Source organism: Scomber scombrus, chromosome 11 (assembly GCF_963691925.1).
Source record: "Scomber scombrus chromosome 11, fScoSco1.1, whole genome shotgun sequence".
NCBI classification, from domain to species: domain Eukaryota; kingdom Metazoa; phylum Chordata; class Actinopteri; order Scombriformes; family Scombridae; genus Scomber; species Scomber scombrus.
Genome location: NC_084980.1, coordinates 17,456,996 through 17,480,765, shown reverse-complemented (window position 1 = coordinate 17,480,765; position 23,770 = coordinate 17,456,996). Strand labels below are relative to the sequence as shown.

Sequence of the window (23,770 nt, the reverse complement as noted above, 5' to 3'; positions counted from 1 at the left end):
GCTCATATTTGTCATATTTACAGTAAAGTACATTGATTCTTGGATCAAGGACCTCCTGGGATCAATGCTGATAAAAATATTTTAGTACTTTTGTCATGCTGGGAATCTTGGGACTTACCAAAAACAAGGTGGCAGATCAATTTTTAGATGACGGTGTAGCCTCCCTGTCCTCATCAATGACCCCATGACCCCTGCAGAAGTCAGATTGTTGGGTATCAGTGAACCACATGTCCTTATCAGTCATCTAATAGCAGCAGATATTGCTCACATGGCCGTTGGGATGAGTGCATGCCCTTAGCCGCGCCACGCCAGCTTTGTCGTGGCTGGCCGGTCACTTTCCTCGGCCATGACCCGGTTGATGTTGGGCAGGACTCTGGAGCGCATCTGTAAAGGCGTCCTGCTGCTCTGCTTGCTCCACTTCATCATCATGATGATCCTGTACTTCGACGTCTACTCGCAGCGCTTCGACCTCTTCAGCCGCTTCAACAATGGCCGCAATGGATCCAGGAATAATGTTAGTGGAGCGGCAGGGAGCGGGCATCATTTTTATTATTACAACCTTTCAAGGCCCAATGCAACATTAGCCAGCTACATGGCCACAGGTGAGCAGCTGGTGCCAAGTGTGCAGCCTGAGACCAACCAGACGCCTTCGCCGAAGCCGCTGCCTCCTTGCACTGAGAACCCGCCTGGCCTGGGTGAGTAATAATTTTAGACTACTTCCCCACTTCCTCGACCATTACCAAGTGCTACTGATAAACTGTACTGTACTTTAGTGACACTAAATGGAAGCAAAGATATTTTTCCCTTATGTCTCATGTTTTGAGTATGATATGTTTTGGTAAGAGTGTCATTATAAACAGACGGCACTGTTTGAATGTCTCCACTCTATATACGTTTTTGATCTGGGAGACTGAGCTTCAAATAGGATTTTTCCAATTTAATCATTTTGTTTCTTGCTTAATCACCTTTTCTGATGACCTATTTGCTTGATTTGTTTATTCAGTCAGTTTGTTGTATTTGTTGTTACAGCCGGTACATAATATCTGCCCAGTAACGTAAACCTAGAGGATTTGCACATCATTGATTAGTGTAATGAGTAGGAGAGATGAGACCTTGATCTCAGCTGGAAGCTTGAGGGTACTATTTTATATTTGGTAAATAAATGCATCATCTCCAGTCTTATTCCAATTAGTGGGACAGCAAGTGTAGCCATAATTTAGTTTTTCCGGGTCAGCCTGCAACATAAAATGGATTTAGTGTCAAAGATTTACACTGTGGTATTTCAACCTTATAGACTTGCGGTGAAGCTATTAACAGAGATTCATGCTGCCAGACACATAAGCACATTGCTGAAGACACATACCAAAAAAACAAAGCTTTAAAAATATTTCACTTCACAAGAATATTTCACTTCTTGAAAGAACACATAAGTTTGAATAATTCAATTAATTAGGACACTTACAGTAATGCAATTTAAAGGCAGGTGGTAGGGATTTTGTTCATAAAGTGCAAACTTTGATCCTACACTGTACTTGACAAAGTAGCTGTCAGTTTTTCTTCCATTGTGATATATTTAGCCCACACAGTGCTTCAACATCTTACATTTATCTAATTTAAGATTTAATGTTAGAATATAAAGAATAAAATTAAATAATGTTCTGCATTTTTGAAAACGGTATACTTCACACAAGTCCAAGTTTTTGAACAAATCCCATAATCCTCTTTGTGTATTCATAAAAAGTCTATTCATCATCACTATAAATGCATCATGTGACATTGCAGTTTATTTTTTAGCTTGATATGAATTGCCTTCATCAGCAAAAAGCTTTCTAATTAACTTGCAGTGGTAATACACTTACACACTTCTACACTGGCCATACATACCTTGGTAAAAGGATGGATCAATATATAACAAGTATGAACATCCCCCTGCATGCTGGTTTGGCAACATAACACTCGCAATCGCATGAAAACACACGTAAATATACACACACACCTACACACATGCACACAAATGAAAAACTCACCTCATTATCATCAGTATCCATCCACCCAACAAATCAGAGGTTGATTGAGTCACACTAAGCCTCGGGTTTACTAAATCTATAATTACATAGTGGACACACACACACACACACACACACACACACACACACACACACACACACACACACACACACACCCTCTCTCCTCTCTCTCCAGCTCTCCTCTCTGTCATTAACACTCACAGAAATAATAGAGCTCAGAAAGGAGGAACTAACTCCTGTCGTTATTCTACATAAGCTAAAATAGACCTGACTACCGATACCAATGAGGATAAAAAAAATCAAAAAAATCTGCACTTTGCTGGACACATAATGACTTTGTAATTAGTTTTCATATTTGGGAGCATGTTTAATACTTCTAAGCTGCTTTTACAGTGGCAGTAGTATGTCTTATAAGGAGAGTCAAGCAGTACTCTGTGAAATACTTGATATGGGGACATGGTTACTGTACAGCCACACATCTACTTTCTATATATTTGTTTTACAACTTTTATTAGAAGCACAGTTATTAATTTATTTCACCAAAGTCTCCAATCACTAAAAGATTAATTTATCTCGTAAAGAAAATTGAGGTTGATCTATTTATCTTTTATTTTTTCTGTTTTTGGATAAACTGAACCTTTTTTCTTGTTGATATTTGGAAACATAAATAAACCTGATTTGATTTGATACATATATTTGATGCACTATGAATTTATATTTATTCAATTTATACCTTTTATTCATACGTTCAATCATTAATTGAGAAATAGTTTTATTAAAATGTGTTATTCATATATTAACTCTGTAGTGTATGTTGTTGCTGATAAAACTGATTCATATTTCTCTTGTCAAATAACCCTCGGCAGCATTCTGCTGATGAAATGAAAATGTGTGTCTTATTTTCATCCCACCTGTTCAATCTGTAAATGAGCTTTGTAGACGTAATCCTTTGCAAGCCGTATTGTGGCAATGTCAATATTTTTTCTCTCTTTTTCCCTTTTTTTAAATTTTTTTTGCTGATTGCTTTTCTCATTTCATAATGAGGTTTGTAACATACTTTGAAATTGGGAGTGGAAGATAAAGCTGTCAGCTTGATTTGTCTGAAGCTGAGGTTCGCTGATTCCATTATTTGGCCTGGAATTGGCTGTCACTGACTCTGGATTTGGCATTCATACCAGGCACAGGTGTACTCTTGTAGCTTATCTCTCCCCTTTCTCTGTGATGGAGTGGCTGCCTGGGGGCTGTAATGAGCAGGAAGGCAGAGAAAGACTGAGTGAGTCTGTTTTTCAGTCACAGGTGCAGAGAGAGAGAGAGAGAGAGAGAGAGAGAGAGAGGAGAGAGAGAGAGAGAGAGAGAGAGAGAGAGAGAGAGAGAGAGAGAGAGAGAGAGAGAGAGAGAGAGAGAGAGAGAGAGAGAGAGAGAGAGAGAGAGAGAGAGAGAGAGGAGAGAGAGGAGAGAGAGAGAGAGAGAGAGAGAGAGAGAGAGAGAGAGAGAGAGAGAGAGAGAGAGAGCTTACGGATTGTGGTATGTATGGTTTGTATGAAGTGAGACAGACAGAAAGGCGGGATGGAGTGGAGGAAGGAACAGCAGGTGGAGAGGTGAGGGGGTGTAGAGGGGAAAAGAGAGATAGAGCAGAGATAGAGGTATACACACACACACACACACACATATACACACTAGAGAGAGAGAGAGAGAGAGAGAGAGCGAGGGTGGGTTGGGGGGACAAACAAACAAGCCCATGGCTGTCCCAGAACACCAGCTGACAGGTGCTGCCTGTATGAGTGGCTAGCATCCACAGTTTGTATCCTGGCTGCATGTGTGTGCGTGTTATTGTGAGCTGGTGTGTGGGATATGCAAATCAGCCTTTAATCAAAGAATGTAACCTAGCCATTCACACGTATTTCTCAGTGAAAGTGGAAACATTTGGAAGGAAACTAGAGCTGATTAGTTGGCAACTATTTTGATAATAAAGTAATCATTTATTTATTATGTCTGGACTTTGGATAATTGCTGATCAGCTGTGCCTCTCGGACCTTTCAGGAAAATCATTTGGACGCTTTGGATGTGGGCGTGGTTCCCCTTTGGGCGGATGTTTGTTAGTGTTTTAGTGTCTTTTCATTTTGTTGTATAAAATGGTGGAAAAATTGAATAAAAACAATTTAAAAGTAATCATTTAAGTTATTTTTTGTTGCAAATATGCCAAACATTCATTGGTTCATGCTTTATATGTATGTAAACTGAATATATTTGGGTTTTAGACTGTGTGTGGGACAAAATAACATCATACCTTGGGCTTTAGAATATTGTGATGGACATGTTTTAACCCAATTAATAGAAAAAAATACTCGACAGATTAATTAAATAGCACTATTGCAAACAAATTAATTCTGTTGACATGTGTTCATCTGTTTTTTGGGACGTCAACTGATGTGAGACCTGCCTGCGCCAGACTGTGTCACAAGCTCTAATGTGTTCAGTTTTGATCTGCAGGTTTTAAATAAGCAATTTTCTACTTGTAGCCAGTTCATGCTCAGACATCCGTGTGTGTGTGTGTGTGTGTGTGTGTGTGTGTGTGTGAATTCTCCTCAGGCTTGAACACTATTATTTATTCTTGCTATTAATCATTTTGTCCTACACACACACACACACGCACAACATATGGATGCTTGAGCGAACACACATGCATAGAGCTCAGTGGGAGGTTAAAAGCAATTTTCTAGGCCTTGTTTTAATTGGATGCTCTACAGGGTTTTCCCAATCAAATGTAATTAGCATGAATGAACTGTCATCTTGTATCGTACAAAGCCGAGGATGTCAGATGCAGAACAGGATGTACCTGAGCCGCTCTTATTGTGAAGTATGTGAACACAACCACTGAACATACATTTTTTTTGTAGTTTAATCACAATGAAACTTCAAATGAGGCACTTCAGAACTATTTCACAGTAATTAGCTGCACGCCTTACTTTCTTTTTGCTACCTGTGTCATCTCCAGGCATACTGTAGTCACCTAGCAACCCAGGTGTTTCACAGGTAATGGTCAGTGCATTATACATGCTGGACAGATGAAGAATTGCGGACTTTCATTAGTATCGTTACGTTCTCTACTTCTTCAGGAGTAGCAGTTTTTTCTGTCATCCTTATTTTTTCTTAACTTAGTGTTAAGTTTATTTTAAGAGTATCACCGTCACCATTGGAACTCAAAAGCTGCACCTTTTCTTCCTTCTTAAATTGCTTACTACAGTACCTCAGCCTTTCCACCTCAGACTTACATTTTACAGCCTGTCATCACCCTCCCTATTCACTACTTAAATAAGTGCAAAACTACAGTAAAAAATCCTTCAAGGGTAGACCAGTCGGAAGCTGTAATATCTGTCCTGTGATGGAGGTCTGCCCTGATGAAGGTCTGCCCTGATGAAGTACACAGTGAGTCGGCTGTCCTTTACGTATCCACACTGAAAACGCAGTGGCCCAAAACTGACATCCTGACGAGCAGCTCAGTGATGCTCCTGCATCAGCCGGCCGTAAATCTCATCTTGGCTGGTTGTCAATCATCAAGTCACTGCCCAAAGCATGTGACACCTGTGAGGGTTGGAGTTAATGCTTGATAACGTTTCTTGTAGTCACTCATTTATATTCAAAAATGTAGACCCTGTTCAGATAGTCAGGTCATACATATCAGGTTTTCCTGAGGAAATGGGTTAACGAGGCTTTGAGCTGAATCAGACTAATCCAATCCAAGTAACTACATATTGTAGATGACTCATTGAATATGTTGCCTTGTTGCTGTGGTATTTTGTGGCACTGCTTGTTTAATCTGAAGCTTGATAAACATAATATTATACAGCATAAATGTATGCATCCATACATTATTTTCTCAATTAGTTGTTTGGTCTATAAAGTGTTTACAAATGGTGAAAAATGTTGGTCATTGTTTGCCAGCCCAGGGTGAGGTCCTGACACTAACACGTACAGTGCATTCACACATTTTACACACCACTTTTCCATCTCCAGGCCAGACAGGTGTGGCCTTGTTTAATTCATAGCCACAGAGTAATTTGAATGGAATGACACGTCCCTTGTAACCCTGAGCTTCACACATGTGTCCCCTGCGGGGGAAACCGCTGGGAACCCTGAACCATTTCACCCTGCCCCCTGGCAAAATGTGAAAAAACTGTTAAAACCTCTTTTAAAGCTGTGCTGAATCCAGTGGGGCCCAGACCCTCTTGTCCTCCCAACACCTTCACCTTGCCAATGCTCAGCGACCGGTGAGGTCATGGCAAAGAATCTGTTTTGACCTTTTTAACAGGCAATAGGACAGCTTAGACTTAGGACAATGCTCCGTGTCAGTTCTTGTCAGTGAAGATCAAAACACAGTATCCAGAAATCCAAGCTCAGCAGTAAGATAATGAGCTATAGTGTCAAAAGTAAACACAGCTTGCAGTTGGACAGCAGCTTTTATACTTTTCTGCACCCATATGTAATTACAGATTTTTGGAGAACAGGTGGTTTTATTTCAAAAAGGTATTTCAGTAATACGTAAAACTGCAAACAAGTAAAATATATTAAGATTGATGATGTGTGGCAATATGTTTGATTTCTTGCCAGGAAATTATATTTGTTATTAAAGAGAAACAAGTCAGATTATGTTCATGTGCTGTGTTTTGACTTGCGAGACAAGAAGTAACAGAGGAATACTGGATCGCTTTGACAACAGTAGTTTAGTTAATTTGGTCCAAATCGAGGAACTAAATATACTATAATTATATAATATACTATATATTATATAATATAATTTCTGTATTTTGTTACCACTAACAAGCAAACCATGTTTACAGTAAGTCATGCACCACCTTTCTGTAGCTCACAAAAAAATTCTAATGAGCATTGAGCATTTTAGTTTAAACTGCAAACAAATTGCAATCTATATGTGATGCTAATGTTCAGTGCTAATAGAAAGTAGCTAAAACACTTCATGTAGCTATGGCTGAGAGTGAATGAGCATGTAGTGTCAGAATTTTATGCTGGAAAGCAGAGTTCATGTCCTGTCCTTTATATTGACATTAATCTTTTCCTAACTATAAACAAGTATTCTACCTCTACGATAGCCTAACATATATTGTAACCGCAGTGTATTCATTGTTTCCCCGTACTGTATTTGATGGAAAACAAACAAACAAAAAACAAGTCAATCTGTCCAATGTTGATGTTTTTGTCTGGTGATAGGGTTGTGAACATGAGGCATCTTGTACCCTAATATTACAGTGTAGATCATTACTGTGTTGTCACTATGTTTCACACAATTTTTGATCAGGAAGATCTAGAATACATTAAATAGGATGCAAATACAGTACATCCTACCTCTTTCAATCCTTTTTACTTTGGGTTATACGAATTAATTCTAAAGTCACGTCTTCTATCACAACATCCTATGGTTGGTCTGCTTTGCTTTTACACCACAGACAAACCAAACCAAAAAGAATTTGACTGGAATAGGACGTGCCCATCACCTTTGCAAGCTGTCTTAGTCCATAATAGAGACTGACAGCTTTTTAGAAACCAACAGGCAGAACCTCTAGAGTTTGAACTGCACCAAACAGATTAGAAAGTGCACTAAACGTTTTATTCGTTAAAAAAGTAGACTTGTTGTGTGTATAACCTTCATACCTTCTCGGATACTCATGAAAAGAATATGAAACCCATTGGGATTGTTCAATAGATAGATAAGGTTATCTCGATCTTCCTCAGACTTTTGGGTTCATTTACTTCTAATTTGATAAATATGAATGATTCATGTTATATGTATTTGTGCTTTATTTCCAGAAATAATACTGTACAGCCAAAACAACGTTTTTCCTTAAATTAAAGCAGTTCAACAAACCACATTATTGACATTATATTCTGTTTTACCCCCACAGTAAAATGTTGTAAATTAGAAAAAAAACATTCCTTCAAGTTCATGTTTTGTGCCAGTTTTTCCTCACCTATCGCAGCTTTTATTAGGCAAGGAAATAATCATCAGTAGCAAAACAGCCTATTTTCCTCTGTCCTTTCAATCAAGCCAATAAACAAGGTCGTTCCCTTCAGAAAAACACATTGCTATGCACTCCCACACAGCAAGAAAGCCGACGCAGGCACGGCCGCGGAGGCAAAGGGCTCTTGACAACATAATGGCCGCCATAACTTCATTAAAATGGCCTTGCTTCCCTTCCACAGAACCGTTCTGCTGTATGTGTGAGTTTCCATCCACGTGGGGATGCATAATTTATTTCTTTATTTATTTTGTCCATTCATTGGATCTATGTGGACATTTGGTGTTCTTTCGTTGTCCCTTTTTGTTTTCTGAAAGTACATTATTTCAAATGACATCAAGTTCTTCTTGAGAAGCTGAATATATACAATCAGTTGTGCAACATGAGCAGTGTATGTGCTTTCATCAAGTGAAATATGATCTGGAACTCACCTAATTAAGGTGAAACAACATGTCCCAGGCCATATCTGTGAGTCCCATCCAGGCCCCTGTATTGCTGCACAGAGGTACTGTGTCTGCTGTCCTAGCAGTCTCATCATCCCTAGTGATGTCTTTTGCAAAATTAGACCTCCGCAAACACAGTGTGGCTTCTTCATGCAGGAAATGTGATATGAGGCTACAGAGGACACCTTCAGGGCTCGCTCAGGAGTGGTCACTTGGTGGTTGAATGCACTTGATTGTCTGTTCAGCTGGTGATCCAAGGACAGAACAAAACAGTAGAGAACTGTATATATACTCATGTAATCACCAATAACTAGATTGTTTTAAATAAGCCAACTCCGAGAGAATGGATCACTGAAGCAATAGAAAATGATTAAATTAGGAAAGGTAGCCGTTAGACTGCAGAACAATGAGATAGAATATGCCGCAACATGTCGAAAAGTATTTGTCACTGTAAGAATTGATAAAAGACCAGCATTTTTAAATTGTATTTATTTATTTATTTATTTTTGACTTAACTTAATAATTTTCCGCCAGTGCTGCTCTACAGTATTTACATGGCATGTTACCTGTGCTTTAAAATGTTCAGCTAAAGGATAGCATCACTCATCCCTGATCGTAGTACTGAGCAAAAGAAGAAAAATAAAACACTACTACAGTGGTTCATTGTAGTGAGCAACCTGGACCAACAGATGTTTGCTAATGACTCAGCAAGTGGATTCAACTGCCTTCAGAGTTCAGGTACATTAAGAAGTAATGATGCTTGAGAAATCGAATTAAATCTGGCATTTTCAGTCTTCAGATCAAGTGTAAATGTGTGAAATATATTTTTAATTTGTTTAAAAATCCTCTAACTTTTTATTATTTTACCACAGCAGTTAAACACCACACCCACTTTAAAACATGCCAGCTCCATGAAAAGCTTTACATGTGTGTGTTTTTGTGGGCACAGTGTCTGTTTCTGTGTGTCTGCAGACATGTTTTGCAAAGCCAACATATATGCATTGAGTATATTTATACCTATTATTTATTTAAAAGTGTTTGTGTTTCAATTGGTTGTCTATGTGAGGATGTGTTCATGTTTATGTGTATGTTCTTTTGTGTTTTTGTGTGTTCACTTGTTATGTACCCACTGCATGTCTCTCACATTATACTGCATGCTGTGCATGTTTTGTCGCCTTGACGTGGTAATAAAATGACTCCTCTCATCTTGGTTCTCCAGGTTCAGAGTGACTATTAAGATGTGTGTGTGCTCTAATAGGCACACTCTCCAAATGATAAATGACAAAACCCACTGCCTCCACACTGCTGTCATCTGGCAAAACATTATCGCTTTGTCCCTCTCTCTCCTTCTCACACACACACACACACACACACACACACACACACACACACACACACACACACACACACACACACACACACACACACACACACACACACACACACACACACACACACACACACTCACACACACACACACACACACACAGATTTACAAGTACAAATAGAAAATGGGGAGATGAGATGGAGAAACTGATTTTGAGGAAAGAAACAATGGGGGGGTATTGTCATGTATGGCAGGTGGTCTGCAATTGAAGAAGATATGTAGTTATTCAAACTTTATTTCCAAATGCATTTAAAAATATGTTATTCAAATAAATAAAAATTAAAATAAAACAGGCTCTCCCTTGCACAGTAAGGTCCGACCTGGCACATACTTTTGGTGGTGGTGCTTACTGTTTTGGTTTGTTGCTAGGCAACACAGCACATGGGGGCTAGGCTCCAGATAGGCACATCACTATGAGGGGCAGAGAGGCACTCCCTGCAGGAGACAGAAAAGGTTTTATTGTCAGCCAGGCAGGTCTGTTCGCCAGAGGAAACACTTTAAAACTCTGCAGCATTAGAAGAATGGCTGGTATACGCAGGCAGATGCATTTTAAGATAACATTCATTGATCCCTGGGGGGAAAAGTGGTGTTAGAGCAGCACAAGAAGAAAAAAGGCCATGTATATGTATTTAAATGAAAGAGGAAGAAGAGGAATAAACACTATAAAAATGGGGAAAATAAATAGAATCAAAATTAAACTAAATTTCTATACAGATACACAGTAAGCAAACAGGAAACTAACTGTGCAACAAATGAATTAAGTCATATTTCTTCTAATTTTATGGCCTTTAGTTGTCCACTCCCACACTTACATCCTGTTTTTGATGTTCTTGGCGCACCTTAGTGCAGGTTTGAGGTAGAAAAATGAGAGAGCCGACTTATTTTGAGGTCTAGCTGCAGGATCTGAGAAGAAGCAGTCCTCCTGCTACACCAGCACCATGTCACAAAAGGTTGCTGTAGGTGTTTTCTGTTGCGTAGGAAAAAAAATCAACAAAAAGAGAAAGAAGAAATGCATATTTTTATTATAAATCCCAGAGGGAGAGCGAGTTAGTGTCTCTACAAAGGCACAGCATGAAGAAGTGCATAATGGAAAAATGAGCCCATCCTTTTTCCTACTCCTACGAATGACTTCTTAAATATCCAAATGGATGATAATCAGATTTTATCTTGTTATTGTTTTCTGTTGTGTTTATTGCTGTTTTTTGTGTTTTCTTTTCTTTTTTTATTCCTGGTTTGTGGAATTGTGTGTTGTTTTCTGTTTTGTAAATTTTTTCTGTGAAATTTGGTGTTTGGAACCTCAGGGCCAACATTAAATTTAATGCTATTTTGCAGATTTGCTTGCTGTTTGTGTCCATGAAAATCACAGAGGTTATTGTTTTGGATCGGAACTGCATGCATTCATCCCTTCGAGTATAGTTTAGTTTAGTTTTCTGATGATTTATTGGACATATTGTAAGACTTTGTGGTTTCTTTCTTCTTTGCTCAGTTTTTGTTTGCCTACAAGTATTTTTAAATGTGCGACTGCCTGTGTGTAGTACAGTACAGTAGGTATTATGTCCATTTAACAATGGACGGATTAAAAAGATCAAAGGGATTTGTTGACATCCATACAGGATAATCCCTCAACCTTTTAATGCAGGACGTTTATCTGATTGGTCATGGAGAGACAAGAATAGGACCAATATTTGAGTATTTTATTATGACCTGACACGCCAGGTTTGGTGACATACAAGTGAGCCTCAAGTGGTCTTAAAGATCCACTGAAGCTTCTGCTCCACTGAAGTGGCAAAAAATACATCTATTACAGTATGTGTCGACTGATGAGGAGACTGTAACACATGCTAACATATAAAACAAAAATAAATCACATTTTCGCCTTGTTATCCATTGTTTGAAGCATGACTGGCGCTATTTTTATCATGTCATCTTGTTGCACTTGTCTTCTTCTGCAATAGTTTAAAGGTACCCGACTTGAAAATTAAGGCTTCCAGGTGTTTGTCTTGATTAACCAACTGGTAGAATTTAAACTGCAGTTATAGGGGACGGGTATACCAATTTACTGGAAATTCATTAAAAATGTTTTGCTACTGGATGGAAACTGGCTAATAGGCCAGAGAAAGAGAATGAAAAGAGGTGAGCCAAAAGCTGCTCTATAATTTGTTTACAGTCATCTAATGTGTTGTCACAAACACAAAACTTTTACCAAATTTATTGGCGTAAATTCTCAAAATTGTAGCAGCTGTCTTCTGATCATGTGAGGAAATTAGCTGACCTTTAGCTGTCTTGATTAGTCTACAAAGTTTGTGTGGATGTTGAAGAGCTTTTTGAGTTGATGCTGCAGCTGGCCGTTGCTGACTTCATTAATTAGGCCACTAATCAGGGTGAGAATAATCACATGTGCCAGGCAAACAATATTCAGGAAATTATTAGAAAAGAGGATGGGGACATAAAAGCAATTAGTTGTTTTGTTCTGAAGTTTTAGCCACTTATTTTCCTCCTCAGCACTTAAATGGTTAGAGTGTTCTACTTTGCTGCAGGAATACCAGACTGGAAATCATTTTGTGAAGTCAGAAATGCTCAAAAACATTAACTTTAACACTAGCTGTAACATTCATTTCTTTTTTGGTTTGCAGCTATGGTTTAAAATGTACTCGTGATAACATTTACACCATAAACAATATTCTTTTATCTGTCCTCTTTCTGTCTGTCATGTTATGATGAGGCTCCCCCTGATTCATAACAACGCTTCACTGTTTCTCCGAGTGGGTGGTAGGGGAGGATTAGTGCATTATTTTGGTTATTAAGAGCTGATTATTGTGTTTCGAAGAAGAGAAAAAAGATGACACAACTTGTTGGTCACCCAACAGTTGCAACAATCATAAAACCATGAAATCTTTGCATGTAGATAATGTCCTATCCACTTTCTTCCCACTCAAATAATCAAAGTATTGTATTCTGCTAAATACAAGACAATACGGATAAGAAGAAGATCCCTCCTCTTCCAACATGTTTTTGAAGAAGATTTTTTGGAGATGCAACACACTTTCACAGTCATCCTGTTGGAAAAGGCTCCCTAAAATAATAATAATCTAATAAGCTGTGTGACTCATAAAAATGAAATAAAACCATTAGAGAGGAACTTCAACCCCACATTTGTGTAGCTTGTTTTTCAGTCATATACTCCCACACTCTCCTCTCAGGCTCTTAGAAGCGCACAAAATTGTTTTCTCCGGCAGTTAGGATTTTTCACACTGTATTTTTGTATTTTTTAGCTCCTCATCTTCTGTAACAGTGATAATTCTTGGCTGCTCAGCAGATGAATCAGTCCACAGTCAGTTTTTGCAGTCAAGACATTGGGAGACACTTGTTACTCACTTTCCCTGACTAAGAATTTATTTCTCCAAAAAACTCATAAAGTCCTGCGGGGTTAACAAGGCTAACAGTTTTGGGGCTTACTGAGTAACAGACGCATTATAAACTAAATGTCAACCACTGTGGCTTGAAGCTGAAGCGACTGTGTTAGTTTCTTAGAGTGCAATGCCACAGCTGCTAGATGCTGGCTCCAAAAAATCCCTGGTTCTAATTGACCCCCATCCTAACTCCGTCAACATCTCTGAGAAATAGTCAAAAGTATTTTTCAGTGAATTATTATGGATTCTCTTGTAAAAACGTTTCTAGTATGTCAGTGACACTTAATAATAACGATCAGTAGTAACTCATTGATAAGACATTAGTTAATGATAAACCAATCATAAACTATACATTTGTAAATGATTAATTCATGTTGTGTTATCATATCACAAATGTATTATAAGTAATCTATAAATGAGTAATTAGTTATTGTTTGTTATTAGTTAGTGGTCATGAACATATTGTTAGTAGATGATTGATTAATGATGTATTGATATATTATGAATCACTTTCTAGTGTTTCCAGTATTGGCCAGGTGGCAGTGTTTGTGGGTCTGTGGGATAATGTGAACCTATGCATGTTGTGACCTGCCAGTGAAGCTCCTCATGCAGGTGAACTCCAAGTGCCAGCCAATACCATCCCCGACTACTTTCATCATCCTCATCAGTTATAAATGATGTGTAAATGTGTGAATAAATCATTTATAAGCAGGGTGCAATTTGCCCGGGGGGAATGATGGGGATTTCCCCCCTCTGGTCTATATATCCTTGCTTCTGCTGAGTGATTCCTGGTGGGGACAAAAATGTATCCCCCTTATAGCTTATACTGATTTTTATGCTGCTTCACCCATAGACCATATAAAATATTTAAAATGAAATTAAGCTATCTAAGAAATCTAAGTGAAGTGCTGCAATTTGAGAAGTATTTAGTGCTGACATTAAAATCTTTACCGTCATTGCTTGCGCTTGTGTGATAAAAGAGATGACACGCGTCTGGCAATGTGATGACATAGTAGCCTACATGGAGCAGGGGATTGCAATTTGCAGAGATGTGGGTAAGAGGGGTGATATGAAGGGATGACCCCTCAGCAAACTATACAAAGAAGACAGAAGTCCGTCATCAAAGTAGACCATCAAGTGTACACAGTGCTGAATTAAATGGTGCAAGAATGACATTAAGTGTATTGTCACGTCTGAGGGGAATTGATTCTGTCATGTTAAATTTACATTTAACCTTTTTTTTTTGTCTGTAAAGAGTCTCAGTCATCCAGGTCATGGTTTTCCATGGAGGGTTGAATCAGGGGCACCCAGACTTGGTTTAGAACTTATCCCAGGGGCTTCTTCAGTTCTAACTGGCTTGTTGGGAGTCCCAGGTATTTAACCTCTGCAGGGTTGTTACCAGGGTCATTGCCACTTTGTTGCTTAGTGCTCCTGGATGTTATAACGGTTGGAGTCACCTGTGGCCAAGTGTAAACAACAGACATTGGAGTTGTCACATGAGGCCAAATGTGAATGGTTGTTAAGTCTCCTGGGAAGGGATGAAAGGAAAAGATTGTAGACGTGTGATAAGTGGTGTCAAAGACCTCCTCCTCTGCTGAGAGATGGTTTCTCTACTTTGACGTAGATGGCTTCCTTCACTCTTCTTTCAAACCATCTGTCCTCCATGTCCTCAAAAAAGTGTCTTATCTTTCAAGTTTAGCTAAACTGCTCAGTCTTGAGTTGGCCCTCCTGTGCTGAGCCATTTTTTGACTTAATAGTTGTTTAGTTTCACAGATATACAAGTCTGTGTTTCTTTTGTTTTGTTGTATATGATCACATCTCCTGTTCATCTGTATGAGGAAAAATGGCTTGAAATATTCCTGTAAAAGTTATAAAAGTTCATAATTATTTTATAAATGCTACTGTAACAGCTGCAAGAAATAGCCTAATATGTTTTATAGTCTATATAGGCCCCTGTGTTTCTCATTTATTTTTATGAATATAAATCACAAATCACACTCTTGTTTATAAGTCATTTATAAGTGCTTTTGCGTCCCATTAATCTAAAGTGTAAACAATTCATCATACGTAAATGTCTAACCTATTACTTTCTGATGACTTATCTGTTACAAAGGCTTATGCATGTACACAACCCTTTTTTGCATCCCCCCTAATCTTAAGGTTAAACAATTAAGCAGAGTAAAGGAGGAAAATAAGTTCAACCTACTTTATCAAAGTCAAAATATGAATTATTTCAGACTTGATAAAATTGAGTTGTGAATTGTGTTCTTCAGAGAATTATTTATTTGCATCAACTATAATAATACATTTTTAAATATTCTTACTAACTCTTCAGTTTGTGGTATGATGTCAAATATACTTTGAATAATTAGTTAGCATCAACAACGGTAAAGATGATTCTGAGAAAGGTGAGGGATCAGCCCAGAATTACACGGGAGGATCTTGTTAATGAACTTAAGGGAGCTGGGACCACAGTCACCAAGAAAACCATTGGTAACACACTTCGCCATAATGGATGGAGATCCTGCAGTGCCCACAAGGCCCCCTTGCTCAAGAAGGCACATGTACAGGCCAGAGTTGTTCACAAGTCATTTTTTACAAGTCCAAGTCAAGTCTCAAGTCTTTGAGCTAGAGTCCAAGTCAAGTCTCAAGTCTTTGAGGGTCAAGTCCAAGTCAAGTCTCAAGTCTCTGGTCAAGAGTCCGAGTCAAGTCTCAAGTCTCTCGCCAACACTAAATCAAATTCAAATTCTGACCTTAGAGCTGTACAATCCTTCATCCTGATCAGTTAGCCTTGCGAGCACCTGCCCATGTCTGTTTTTGTGGTGTTTTAACTGTCTGCTGTCACTGAAGTTTGTATGTATGTATCTGTTTGTATGTTGAGATGCCCTCTCCTGAAACTGTAACCAAATCTACCTTCGGCTATTACCTTGACCTAGACCTTGATATAGGACAGTATGAAAATGTATCAATTGTAGGTTCACTATAGAGAATCTACTGCAATGTGATGTGAAGAAACATACACTAAGAATTATTTCAATTCCATAACTGTATTTTCTTCAACCATAAAATAATTATTTTAACAATGTTGTAAAATACAACAAAATGAACAAAACATGAACATCACAGAAACACTGCAGTTTAGCACTGTGGTACAAACAGATGTTCATTATTTTTTTCTCCAAGCTGCCTTTTATCTGCTGCTTAACACAACACACAGCAGGGAATGTGTGGGGATATTATAAAATATATATATATATAAAATGACCATAGTTAACGCAACGTTGTGTTTTTTAATAATTAGTAGCGGAGCCACTAAGTTAGTGGCACTAAATAACAGAGTTGCAGTGGTTTCCTGTCTGAGCTTTCAAAATAAAACCTTTGCTATTGTGCGCTTCTTATTATTATTATCAAACAAATTTGGGGCTTGTCAATTACGGGAGAAATGACGGGAGGGCGGCGGGAGATGGTTTCGAAATATGGGAGAACCAGGGAAAAACGGGAATGTGAAGGCATTGTATCCAAACGTAATGATCTGAGGCATTCCTGCTGAACTTGTCGCACTCGCCATTGTCAATGTCTGATACTGAAGATGCGCGCTTCACACATGGCGCATGCGCGTGGCATGACGTTGGTGTGTACATCTAGCTCAGAGCCAGAGATCATACAAAAAGATGAATGACAGATAAATAATGAGAATAATAATAATAACATGAAATAAAAGTTGTTCGCGAGTCTCAAGCCTCGAGTCGAAGTCAAGTCTGAAGTCTTTTGAGGTCGAGTCCAAGTCGAGTCTGAAGTCACAGTTTAGTGAGACTTAAGTGCAACTCGAGTCAGAGTCGCGAGTCCGAGTCCCCAGCTCTGGTACAGGCCCCTCTGAAGTTTGCCAATGAACACCTGAATGATTCAGACAAGGCTTGGGAGAATTTGATGTGGTCAGATGAGACCAAAATTGAGCTCTTTGGCATCAACTCGACTCGCCATGTTTGGAGGCAGAAAAATGCTGAATATGACCCCAAGAACACCATCCTCACTGTCAAACATGGAGGTCTGCCTTGGGGCTGTTTCTCTGTTAAGGGTACAGGAAGACCATCCAATTGAAGGGCCGATGAATGGGGCCATGTACCGTAGAATCTTGGATGAGAACCTCCTGGCCTCAGCCAGAACACTGAAGATGGGTCATGGATGACAATGACCCAAAATATACGGCCAGGGCAACAAAGGAGTGGCTCAAGAAGAAGCCCATTAAGATCCTGTAGTGGCCTAGGCAGTCTCTGGACCTTAATCCCATAAAAAAATCTGTGAAGGGAGCTGAAACTTCGAGTTGCTATTACTTAGTACTAATAGTTAAATCTAAAGTGTTTCATAATTTCATTTTATATTCCAGCTAATATGGTCTCATGTATATTTATTTTGCTACACCTTCTCCTGAAAAAAGTCTCCCGAATAATAAATAATATGTTGATAAAATATAGAAATACTTGCTGTTAAATCATGTTGGCTAAATCCTTTATAATGTCAAATGTTTGTTTATTACTTTGACATGGAAATGTACAGTACGTACCCATCACTGCTGTCACAGTGATGCCAGAGACATGGCATGATAGCTGAGATTGTAATATGCATTAAGCCCTTCTGCCAGGAACATTGTGCAAAACACACACACACACACACACACACACACACACACACACACACACACACACACACACACACACACACACACACACACACACACACACACACATACACACATACACTGACCTCACCACGGTTTGATTAGCATGATCTTAAGAAGCAGGCACACTGACAGAGCACCAGCAGGAAAGAAGCCAAACCTTTCAAAAGTCAAATCTTGTGTTCACATCAATCACATCACGTCATGTTGCTGAATCCCCAGCGCTCTCATGCAGCTACTGTAGTTTAGAGAGACAACAAATGCGTTGAGTGGGCTAACGTTTTGTCATATTCACCACCCTGTGAGGTAAGCTTTTAATGTGCCTAAGTAGGTGGATCTCCGTGTTTTCAACGAGGGAATTGCTGTGCCTTCAAAGGAGTGTTGTTTCACCATGCTTTCTGCATATATTCATTAGCCATGGAGACGCTCGCCGCAGTAACATGCAGCGTAAAGCTCCCACATGTAAATAAGTGAATACTGGCTGGATGTGTTTCATGTAGAAAATGTTTGTCGGTGGCACAACTGCAATACACAGGTTATGCAATGCTGAACAAGCAGGCAGAATTTATCAGTTGTTTTAATCTATAGGTCTATAGTATGATGTAAGCTTAAAACCTGTGAGACTGTTACATCAACACGCTAAGGAGACCTTTTATTATAGGAATGAGGTCAGACAGAGAAAATCAGCATCAACTCATACGGGTGGCACACTTTACAAAATTCATTGTTTTATTTCATATGACTACTACTTATATGTAACACCGTTAGATAACTCAGTTGTAAAGTAATGCAATCCTTTACAGTTATTGGTGATTACAAAGGAGTTACATCTGAATATATTATTTTCGGTAAAAAGCATATATGTATCTTTTCGCTGTGTAGGAATGCCTTCTTTTGCCATATTTCTGGACAATTCAGGTCAGCAAAGCTATTGGGACAAATTTGAGTGCACCACCATCAATAATAGTATGGCTTACAAGGAGCTGTCTGTACATCTAGACAGGTTTCATTCATTTGGCAGCATGCACTCAAATTTTGAGTAATAGTTTTGGTTAGTTTTCTTGTTTGAATTTGCACAGCCCCAGACTTCAAGGTGTTTGGCCATGTTGGACAAATGCCTTTCAGTGCAGGAAATGAGGTTAACAGTGAGCTTTACACTGCCTGATATACATATAAATATTTTTTTTTGGACTTTTCAGCTTTCTTGTCCAGTTTAAAACATTTGTTAGAAAAGTCATCAAAAAGTAATCAAATGTAATGAGATACTTTACTTTGATGAAGTAATTAGAATAGCTTTATAGTTACAAAAGTTACCTCTTCCAGTTGGTAGTGTCATAATTCAGTGTATTTTCAGTACAGCAAAATAAGGGAGGCTCATGAATGTGCATTTCAGTTTATATTTGAGGCTCCTGCTTGAGCCTCTTGGAGTGGTATCTTAGCAGAATGTACAACTGAAGAAAGGAGGGATTTATAATATCACAACCAGGTCTGACAAATAGTTTAATACACATATTTCTCAGTATTTGAGCAGCTTGCCCTTTAATGATACAAGCAAATTAAATGACCTGTAGCCACCCTGATTAGTCTGTAAAGTTGGTTGTGATGTTTAAGAGCTTTTAGTGCTGATTATGATTAGGACAGAAGAATAATTTGGCGAGTAATCTTCTAGAATTTATGTAAAAAGAGGATGGAGACATAAAGGCAATAAGCCACAGGTGGGCTTAAGTGTCTTATAAAACAGAAAAAGCAGCAAATCTTCACATTTGAGAAGCGTAAACCAGAAATGTTGATGACGGCTGGCTCAATGATTAATCCAATCATTTTTTCAGCTCCAGTGTTGAAATCAGAGAGGATGAATGGGTCAAAAAAGCAGTGACTTTACCACATGAGTCTGTGGTTAATGTTTTGGATCATACTGACATTTAACATAAGTATTTGTCAGAAAAGGGTAGACAGGAAATGAAGGGAAACAGAGAAGGGTTGACATTAAACAGGGGCATTGGAGGTTACGTGGTCATCATCTTAGACATCAACAGGACACCCAACATATGCAGCATCATGATGGCAAACAGTAAGCCTTTTGGATGACCCTCAAGTGACCTGTTAAATCAGGGTCAGGTATCAAAACTGGTTGTCCTCATCAGGCTTAGCATGCATCATCACTGCTGATGGCACCAAATAAAACAGATGTACTGTGTTTATCTCACTGTCTACATTTTATAACTAATTAACTGTCTGCTTGTCTATAACCATTTGTTTATAGCAACCTTGCCATCTGCTCTCAGTATTTTCTCATATGTGTTATATGTTATATTGTGTATGTTCCATTCCATGTGTTTTTATACACACTGAAACAGGCGTCTTTAATTTAGCATGATGTAATTTTCTATTTCCTCATCCTCGGTCACGTTATGCTTGTCTCGTACATAATGCACAACCGAGCCACGTCCCGCCCCATTATGTATAAAGTGTGAACCCTCAGCACATGAATAGTTAAGCTGTTGCCAAACCCGGCAATATAACAAATTACCATCACAATTTAATTATGCATGCCAGGGCGCAGTTAGAAGTGTTTACAGATGAATGGCTGCCGCCGACCATCATGCCTTATGGATTAGCATTGTGAGAGATTTGATGTGGATTAGTTAAAAGGATTATTACTAGTTGTGGTGCACCACTGGACTACAAATAAAGGGTATGGATATATTTGGAATTTGAATGAATGGGATGAGAACTTGCTGCTGTATCGCAGGGAAAATGATCTACTAAAGAATTCACATTTGAATTGAAATGTCACCTTGTCCTACTTATTCTATTTCTGTCATATGTGGTGCGGAGTTACACTGTATTACAACCACCTACCACGGACTCTGTTGCTATCTTATATTCCCTCCAGACTTCACGTACTTAAATAAAGAAACTAGTAATAAATTCTATAGAAACTATAGGAACAACAGTAACAACTACAAAGTATTTAATAAAAAAAAGTCTTATTAAAGTTTTGTGTCATCTATTGATTGTTTTAAATTATAAAATCAATGAGTAATTCCAGTTTTAGTCAAATGTGTGCCTTATTTTCTTGCAATCATTCCTGTTAGAAGTAATAATAATGCCCTCACTATGTGGCAGCTGTTCTCAAAAAAAATCAGACAATCATTTCAGTTTTAATTAAACTTGCAGGTTAGCCAAACTTATTTGGACACCCGTCAAAGTTTACAGAACAATTTACAACTTTGACATAGTTCTTCTGTGCAATTAGGAATTATTACTGATATTAAATTTAACTTTAAATTAGGTGTTTAAAATATTTTGCCTGGTCAACCATCAATTCACTGTCATGATGTCACTGTGTAGTAAGTCTCTTGCTTTTATTCAAAAAATGTAATTCAAACTTGGGACAAAATATGATTTTTGATCTTTATGATGTCTTCAAATGTTGAATCCATAATCTGTAAGCGTGAGCAGTCATGTACTGCAGTACTCTTTGTCTGACCCAGTGCATCCATGGTAGACCTTTGCTGGCTGGAGCAAAATGTAGAAAAGTCATGCTGAACACATCATAACCATAATAATGATCAGATAATCAACTAAGACTGCGAGGAAGCAGTTTGGATATAACAGGTAGATGCAAAATGTGCGCTGACAGTAATTTTAGCTTGTCACTTAAAAGGGGAACTCAGTTGATTTTACAGGTCTACTACATGTCTGGTGTAGTTCTACTGCATATGTGAGTAAAGTTGTATAAAGACATTTGTGGCTCCTAAAATTTGCAAAAGTGCATCAGCTCAGACTGATGACTATCACACCGCTGTAGTCCACTTCTCATCAGTGCTTGAAGTTTGGGGCTCAAGGCTCTTAAGTAAAATGCTAAATTGGTGGAGTACTTCTTTAAGAGAGGGAGCAGATGCACTTTAACTTAACAGTGTAGTTTAAATGTTGCAGTGTAGTTCAAGATGAGATTATGTGATTTGCATTTTAATTAATTTGAACAAATTACCCATCAGTTCAAACTTGTTCAAACTTGATTTTTTGAAAAAGTGACAGCTCTGAAGTGTATCAGAGTGTACAATGCTGTCATAATAGAGTAGAAGCGATGGCAAAAACCATGACACAAGACTCCAGTTTTAATAAACCGGAAATATCCTTTAAATATTTCTCACAATGCAGAGGCACTGATCCTCTCCTGTAGCAGAAGTCAAATCCTGAAAAATAAACAGAACAGCTGTAGTTGTGACTGTTTTGTACTGCAGCCACATAATATGGTTGTCTATACTGTGTGCAGTGGTGTGCTTTCTGTGCTGATTTAGCAGTATAATAGGACCTGATATATGAGGTCAGATAATATATTGTGTCATTTGGTGCTTTGTGTTACATGTTAGGTGTAAGGAAGACCAAAGACCTCTCAGGTTAATAATTCACCACAGAGGAAAAGGCGATGGAAGAGAAAGAGACAGAACAAATGAGAACGGGGAGAAAAAAAATGAGCAGGAAAACAAAAAGACAAGTAGAGGAGGGCTGGAGGAAAGAGATGAGCTGATGATGAATAGATTAAAGATAAATAGGAAGAGGAGGAGGAGGTGGTGGGGAGGAAGAGGAGGAGATTGAGGAAGAGTTTAGTATGCCAGAGGCAGCAGTGGCAGCAGCAGCGTGGTGTTTGTGGAGAAGCCACATCCTCTGAGGGATGAATAGATCTATTTAGAGGGTCAGGAGGACACACACACACACACACACACACACACACACACACACACACACACACACACACACACACACACACACACAGACACAGAACAAGCTAAATGGATACTTGTTTTAATTGATAACTAGTGGGCCTTAATATTCACTAGCTACCCTTTTACCCTGAGTAATAGAATGACTTCAGGAGCTGTAAAGGAAGAAGAGCATACACTTGAGTTCATTGGAGTCAAGAAGGTTTTAATTGGACCATTGCAGTAGTGTAACAATTTAAAAAGTAACTGTAGATGATTTTTTTCCCCTTACAAAACTGACTTGGCAGCATGCATGTATCATCTAATCTTCCTTTTCACCAGTTTTAGTTGAAGAGTTCTTGTTAATTATTCCTGATTTGAAATATTTGAGCGTTTTAGCTTTTCTCCCGCGGTGCCATCTGGTGATTCATCTTAATGGAACAGGCTAATGCATCAGCTAACACCTTTATTCAGGTGACTCACACGACGCCCAGCCAAGGCAGAGAAAGGATGAAAGATGATTTATTTAGCGGGGCTCTGTAAATATTTGGACAGGAAGCTATTGTTTGGTGTGTCATCTCCATACGCTTTTGAAGGTTCGAGATTTACTGAATGGGTCAACAGACCGTCTGGCAAATTAGTTGGATCGCAGTCAGAGTTATCCGATGAGTCAAAGACGGCGCAGGGAGAAAGTTGATAACTTGGTTTAGTCAGTAACAAGAATGTGGGCACACGAAAGTGTCACAGCAGGAGGAAAACTGGAGAGACTGAGTGTGTAATTATATTCTGATTTAGTTTGGGTTTATTTAAATATCACCAGTTTCTTCTTATTAGTGGTGGTCAAATTTGATGCATAATCAGAGTAAAAAGAGAAATAAAAACTACTACTACTAATAAAAAACACTTTTATTTAGATGATTCTGTCTCATAAATAAAGTTAGAATAAAGAGATATGCAGATTTTGTATATTTTCATGCAGTAAAACACTTGAGTTTATTTGAACTTGATTAATAACATTACTGGATTTTGCAACACTATATTGTATCTATGATTGTGGACACACAGTCAAATATGTTTAATGGTATGT

At 38.5% G+C, this 23,770-nt stretch overlaps 1 protein-coding gene across 1 annotated transcript in view; it reads left to right on the top strand.

Annotated features, from left to right (window-relative positions):
- The first annotated feature begins 346 nt into the window (after positions 1-346).
- The window catches only part of b4galt2 (UDP-Gal:betaGlcNAc beta 1,4- galactosyltransferase, polypeptide 2), a 145,031-nt gene continuing 121,607 nt past the window's right edge, over positions 347-23,770 (top strand). The window contains exon 1 of the mRNA XM_062428799.1: positions 347-695. Coding sequence (XP_062284783.1) covers positions 347-695 — 349 coding nt within the window. The remainder of the gene's footprint in view (positions 696-23,770) is intronic.